Raw genomic sequence first — 7,001 nt, forward strand, 5'->3', positions numbered from 1 at the left:
CGCCCACATTCAATGTATACTGAACATTTTCCATGGGAGAATGCCCCCAAATAAAAGATGTTGCTCCCCAGAATTCAGGGAAAGGGATAAAAGATTTGCTTTAAAAAATTGTATGCATAACCAAACACGAAACCTAATTCGTTCCATTTTGATCCGGCAAGCAAACAGATATGCTGGGAAAAAGTGGCTTCGAGTTGAGCACCAACCACAAAGCAACCTCATCACTCACTCACTACTACACTCAAATATCAACCCAGAAAAAGAAAAATACCATAAATAAATCAAATCACACAAAACCATAACATAATACTACTGCATTGCACACATCCAAATGCTGCAGCCTGCGCCAAAACAAAAAATCGCCCCACGCAACCAAAATCAAAATATATATATATATCTAGAATTGAAAAGTTGAGTTTTCGATAAGAACAAAATGACATGAAAATCTGAACTGGGATTCGGACAAGAACAAACAAACAAAATACAAACATCCATCCTAGCCAGCCCCCTTTAATTTCGAGCACCCTGAATCATCGTCGTAATCATTTGTGAAACTCTTGAAAAACTAGTCTAGCTAGATAAGCAGCTACTTCAGCTGATAATGTTATAAGACCCAAGAAACATAATAGCAATAACCAATACAATATCCTATGATTTTTCAAATGATTATTTGAAAGAGATAGATAGAGAGAGATAGATAGAGATAGAGGGGGAGACCACAGACATGCAACTGTCTTTCAGGATCTTGGGGGTGGGAAGAATTGCGTACCAGCCATGAAAGCATTCAGTGGAGCCGGGTAGAGTGAAGAGTCAAAAGGGTTTCCACTAGTTGTGGCGGTTAAGAGATTTTGTGGCGGTGCTCCTTCACCACTAGCACCACCACCACCGGGGGAACCTTCACCAGCACCTGCATTGGTGTAATTAGGAGCATTGTCTTGGCCTTGATCATAGAGAATTCCCTTGAAGACATGCCCTCCTATGTTGACGGCTGTTTGATAACCGTAGCGCTCATCTTGGGCATCCATTGCGCTCACTTTCACGCACCGGAACACCGCCGGAGAGTTAAGCTCAGGTGGGAATTGTCCCAGCTCCAACCCTAACAAAACAAAACAAAAAAAAACAACAAATTTTCAATCTGAAAATTCTAGTCATGTAAACAAGTGCATATTTTGAAAACTATTATGCAATTTATTCTAAACTTTTGAATCAACTAAGGGTAAAGATTTTTAGACATGTTTGGATCAACTTCTTTTTCTTCATAATCAATTCTAAAATTCAGAAGCTACTTAAAAGAAGTCTTTCTCCATAATTGGTTCTTCCTTCATAATCAATTATAGAAGAGCTTCCATACATACATTATAAGCAGCTTCTTTTGAATTTCAAAATTGATTATGATGAAGTAGAAGTTGAAACTTCACCTCAAACTTTTTTTTTCATCCTTCATTCAAGAAATGGATGGAAAGAAGGAAATGCAAGTGTTCTAACTTATGGATCACACATGAAGCTTACTAATTTCCTTAGTTTCAACTTATCAACGTACAGTGATGGAATAAAGAAAAGAATAAAAAGAGAAGAGAGTGAGTGAGTGAATGAGAGAGAGAAAGTAGAAGTTAAGCAAGGTGATGGATGTGGGTGACTATGGGAGGAGTAGAATTTCATTTTGATAGAAGACTAGTTTGAAATGAAATGAAATGAAAGGAAATGGACTTGTTAGGTATCCATCATAGAGAAAGACTAGAATTGATTCGTTGAGATCTCACTAATTTCTCTAGCAATCCCATATAGCCTTACATAAGCTACACACACAGTTGAAAAATGAAAAACCATTCGTTACGGCTGAGACCTATACACAGCAAGAAGCTAACACTAAGGAGGAGGACTTGAGAGACTAGAATTCCAAATTCTTGTCTTTTTATAAACTCTCACTCTCTCTCTCTCTCTCTGAAATAATACCAACAACAACAGCAACAACATAGTGTGCTATAATTAAGCTTTACTACTACCTGTGCTAGTGATAGGTACTGGAGCAAGAGAACCTGCAGCAACATCTTGATTTCCATCTCTGTGTCGTCTTGAATGTTGTTGGTTCTGCAACGTAGCGAGTTGTTGCTGTCTCTCACGGCGTTTTGCAGCGGGAACCCAAGTGCTCTTAACATGCGTTTGACACTGAAACCCTCGGCTCTTACAGCAAGTCCTGCATCTCAGATGAGGACAGTCTTTCTTCGCTTGGTTCCCGCAGTCCTGACAGTTCATTCCTCCGCTTGCTCCGCCACCAAACCCTCCTCCTCCGCCACCAGGTCTCACCACCGTGAAACCAAACCTCGTCGACTCATCGGAGAAAGACACCGAAACATCGTCGTTGTTCACGTTCGAGCTAGAAGGGTTGTTGTTATTGTTGTTCCTTCGACTAGGTCCCACACCAAAAGAGTAGTAGCTGGTGAGGTTTTGTTGGTTGTGGTATGAAGATTGTGGCCATATCTCGAAGCCTTTGTTGTAGATCTCTTCGTTTCTGAATAAGAGAGTGTTGTTAGTGTGGTCTCTTTCTTGTTGTTCTTCTTCATGATCTTTGTTTTGTTGAGCTGAAGCTGATCCTCTTCCACTTCCACTACCACTACCTAGAGAGAAAAACCCAGCCATGTTGTTGTGATGATGATCATGTGCCCAATTGATCAAAACTTACATCCATATCAGAACCTTCCCGAATCTTAAAAACAGTTAAGAGGAGGAGGAGCAGTACTACATGTGTAATTTTGTTGGGTTTTCATGTGCAAAACAGCACAACACAACTCAACTCAACTCAACTTGCTAGGTTTAATTTGCTTATTATTAATTTTCACCCCACTATAACTTTTTCCTTTTTTTTTCAAGGGGACTTGTTGTTGACTATTATTATTCATGTGGGGGCGTTGATCTTCTTGTTATTATTGAGATATTTTTTGTTTTTTGTTTTTTTTTTGTTTTTTAGGAAAAATGAATGTTTATGGAAAGTAAAAAGACAATCATTAATGAATGAGAAATTGAGAATGCTTATAAAAAAAGAATTAATGAATGAGAATTGAGAAAAAAAAAAAGGTTAGTTGATTTTGTGTACTGTTCCGTCCGTCTGTCCGCGCAAGCAAGGAAAGCAATAATGGCACGGAATTAGAGCCTGGCTGTGTCTGCTACGCCGCCATGAGACTGCAAGCCACCATCTACTTTACTGTTGAAATCCCATTTATGATCAATTACAATCACTATTCAGTATTCACAACTCTCTCTCTCTCTCTCTCTCTCTCTTTCATTACTTTACTTTACTGCACACGCAGAGGAGCTGAGATTCGAACTCAGAGTGAGTGAGAGAGAGAGAATGGAGTGAGTGAGTGTATGTGTGTGCGTGGGGGGACATGAAAACCTGTCACTAGCCACTTCTTCTCAGTTCACACACAGTGCTGGCTTTCTCTTCAGCAAGGAACGGGAGAATCAGGGTCGTGCTATTGGGATCTGACGGGTGATGTGAAGCCACGTGTTGTGTCAAAAGCTATTGCCTATTTGTCCATAACCGGAAAACCCGCTAGTACTTTTCTTCCTTCCTCTGACTCTGACCCTCCTTCCCTCTCTTCCAGTCTCTCACCCATAATTAACAATGAAACATGACCATAGTTGTTTTCCTTTTTTTCTTTTCTTTTGTTATTCTCATTGTTGAATGAATATATAATCACATTCATTCTTCGTTAAAAAAAAACCACATCATTCTTATAAACTAAGTTGTTTTTTAATAAAATTCTATCATTACTTTTTTATATTTACAAATATACTAACTTTTTAATTATTTTTATTTTGAAATAATTACTATTTGAATGTTAATATAAAATTTTAAAATTTTTTTTGTTAATGTAGATAAATATAAGCTTACTTTACTATTTTAAAAACTAAATTTATTTTTTAATCATGTTTAAATTTATAAAAATATTCCTTCAAAAAAATTATAAAAATTAAATTAAATTAAAAACTAATATAATATTTCGAGATGATAAATAATTTGAACTGAATCAAAATATTTAAAGTGGTAATTTATTTTTTAATATTATATATGTATTGATGTATAAATAAAGTAATGCTAAATGTAAAAAACGTTATACAAATATGTCATTTTATAATGTTAGTTTGTTCAGTTCAACATCTAGTTTTACAAACATTTTTTTCAATCTGATAGTTTTACAAACATTGTTTTACACATTTCCCTAACTGGTGTTTATAGAGGAGATTCTAAACTACCTCTAAACCGCTAAGTTATAAGATGTTTACTTGGTTCCTTCGACATGAAAGCAACTCAATTGTCGCTTTATTGCCTTTGGGTTGTGAAACGGCTTCTTTGGTGCGGTTGTCATTTCTCCGACTCGAAGTCTGCTTGGTCTTTAGTGGATACTTGTTGTGTTTTTTTCCCAAGTCTTGGAAGAGAAAAACTACGGCCTTCAACCTAGAGCCTCAATCTGACTCGAACACTTAGTCAATTCATTGATTAGAATCCTAAAATTCCATCTTATGGTCTTGACCCATAAGGGTCTTCCATAAAGTCCTCTTACCTTTGATCTTTTGACCAAGATGTAGTGCAACATCGTGTTAGGTTATCGCGCACTCCCCCAACAACATGTGAAATGTGAGGGTCTCAAGTGGTATATATAATTTCATTAGGCACTACTTATCAATTGGCCCATCCTAGAGTCTCAATCACGTTCCACCCTAAGCGGTCTATGTACGCCATTGGACACATTTTAAAAACATGTACATTTTGCCTGTGCAACAATAAAGGATTCCAAAATTAGGATGACAAACAAACTCTTCCGCCATTTTATGGAGTACCCGACTTCCTTTTTGTGTTTGCAAGTGGTTTGAGGGTCGGTGATCAATGAATCATGGCTGATGATTGAAGCGGTCTGGAACGCTCATGGGCACAACTGTTTTCTCTACGAATCTTGTGGGGCTGTAGTGGACATAGTGCAGATGAAGGAGGGCGCTTGCTACATTAATCCGATGAAATTGAATTCTTGTAGGGTGTTTTAGCTTCCCCTGTCTTCTCTCTGTTTCCCCCCCTCTGTAAGACCTCTGGTTCCCCCCTTTCCTCATCTTTCGATTTTTTTTTCTCTTGTATTTTGGGTGGCACCCCTTGTGCCTTTGAATACAATTATGGCTTATCAAAAAAAAAGTTAGCACCTTACACATTGACAAATGATACATTTAAATTCAAAATAGTAACGAGAAAAAAAAAAGCTTATTACAAGTGAGAAGAAGTGACGCTAAATAAGTTGAGTAAAGCAAGTGAGAAGAGAAATTGGAAGTGTGGAAGTGATGTTGAGTTATTTTTAGTCTTAGGAGACGCGCCATAAGTCTTGTGAAGCAGTGTGTTTCTTTACCGTGAACCACCTCATGTGAGGCGTATTATAGACATGTCATGCTTGTTTCCCTAGACCTATCCTTTGACCTAAGACACGTCACTTCAAATACTTTTTTACACCCGCCATCTACCCCAACGACTCAATCAACATAAAAACTATGTATTTATGACTTTGGAAAACGCCTCATGTGGAGCGACATTGGATGTGCAAAAGCCGCTACGTGTCTTTAGATAAGCCAAAATGATACGTGTGTGGAGCATTCTGAAAATGAGGCAATAATAGCATCTTGCATGGCCAAAATAACCCCAACTTGATAAATATTTATCAACTTGCATTTTATTGGTATTTTTTAATTTTTTTCATTATTTAACCTACTTAATTTCTAGAACTAAATCAAATTAAGAAGATCAAAGTTTTTTTTTAAGGCAAAGAAGAACAAAGTTAATCTCTGGCGTAGTTCAAAATTACCTGTCTGGTGTCTGTATTTTCATTTTACTATCAGTTTCAACCTGTCTTGTGCCTCGTATTCCACTCAAAGTTCTTGGCGTAATCATTAAATGATTAGTTCACTTCCAATTTGACATAATAATATAATACAGTATATTGTTAATTGCTGAATAATTGATTTTGGGAATTTGCAAATTCGTCCAGGCTACGTGGTAGCTACTACACATGTAGGGTGTTTAGAATTTGTGTTAGGCTGTTTTATCTGGCTAATTGCATTTGGGTGGTGTTTTTGGTTGTGTTTTGTGCGGCTGTTGGCGAGTTGGGGGCCTTGGTTGGGTGTGGATGTTGATGGTGGTCGAGTTTTTGGTGGAGAGCCGCATGGACGGATCTACTTGAAGGCTAGGTGTGACTAAAGCCACACCAGTTTTTCTATTTTTTTTTTCAAAAAAAAAATTATATGCTTGACAAGAAAACCCAACATCTAATTGCAAGTTATTTTTCAATCTAAAGTTTATTGTTTTGATTTTACTGATGTCTCTAATTGCAAATTATTTTTAACGTCTCACAATTAAAAATCACAATTTACATAAGAGAAATTAAGAGATAACCCAAAGGAGAAGACCCAACATCTAATCCTAATAGAACCAGGAGATTCTGCTAAAATAGTTTAAAGAGTTTGTTTAAATTTCCTAGAGATATAATTTCTCTATATGTACATTCACAAATATCTAAACTATGAAATTATTGTTTAAGTTTTAAACATCAAGTTACTGTAATTGCTCTCTTTAGTCTTTTCTTGTACATTCACAATTTCCTTGTGTTCGTTGGTTTTCTTCTATTTTTCTTGTATAGGTAGTTTTGCTTGAGTTTGGTATTTGTGGGTAGCAGTCTGTGTAAGCAAAACTTTCCAATAAGATCACAAATTAGTAAAGTTACACTTTGTTGTCAAGTGTCGTGTGTTCTGTGCTTTGAAAAGTGTTGTAACCTGCTATGTGATGTTGTGGATTTCTCATGCACTTCCTATTTTTCGACCTCCACTATTAGTGTAGTATAGATTGTTGTTTTCATATTGTATTTTCCCTGTTTTATTGTTCCTGTTTCTTTACTGTACTATTGTTTTCACTTTGTTTCTTTTGTTATATTTTGTTGTAAGTCTAGTCCTTCTTGACTGTAATCTCTTCT

The 7,001-nt window shown here is 36.7% G+C and overlaps 1 protein-coding gene across 1 annotated transcript; it reads right to left on the bottom strand.

Annotated features, from left to right (window-relative positions):
- Nucleotides 1-370: 370 nt before the first annotated feature.
- On the bottom strand, nucleotides 371-3,607 carry LOC130721557 (protein SHI RELATED SEQUENCE 5-like). Its single transcript, XM_057572358.1, has 2 exons — nucleotides 2,004-3,607; nucleotides 371-1,096 (listed from the first exon to the last, which is right to left on the bottom strand). Exons 1-2 carry the CDS (start codon nucleotides 2,635-2,637, stop codon nucleotides 738-740), a joined length of 993 nt encoding a protein of 330 aa, XP_057428341.1. The 5' UTR covers nucleotides 2,638-3,607; the 3' UTR covers nucleotides 371-737.
- Between the last annotated feature and the right edge of the window lie 3,394 nt (nucleotides 3,608-7,001).

The sequence above is a fragment of the Lotus japonicus genome, chromosome 5 (assembly GCF_012489685.1).
Source record: "Lotus japonicus ecotype B-129 chromosome 5, LjGifu_v1.2".
Taxonomy (NCBI): Eukaryota; Viridiplantae; Streptophyta; class Magnoliopsida; order Fabales; family Fabaceae; genus Lotus; species Lotus japonicus.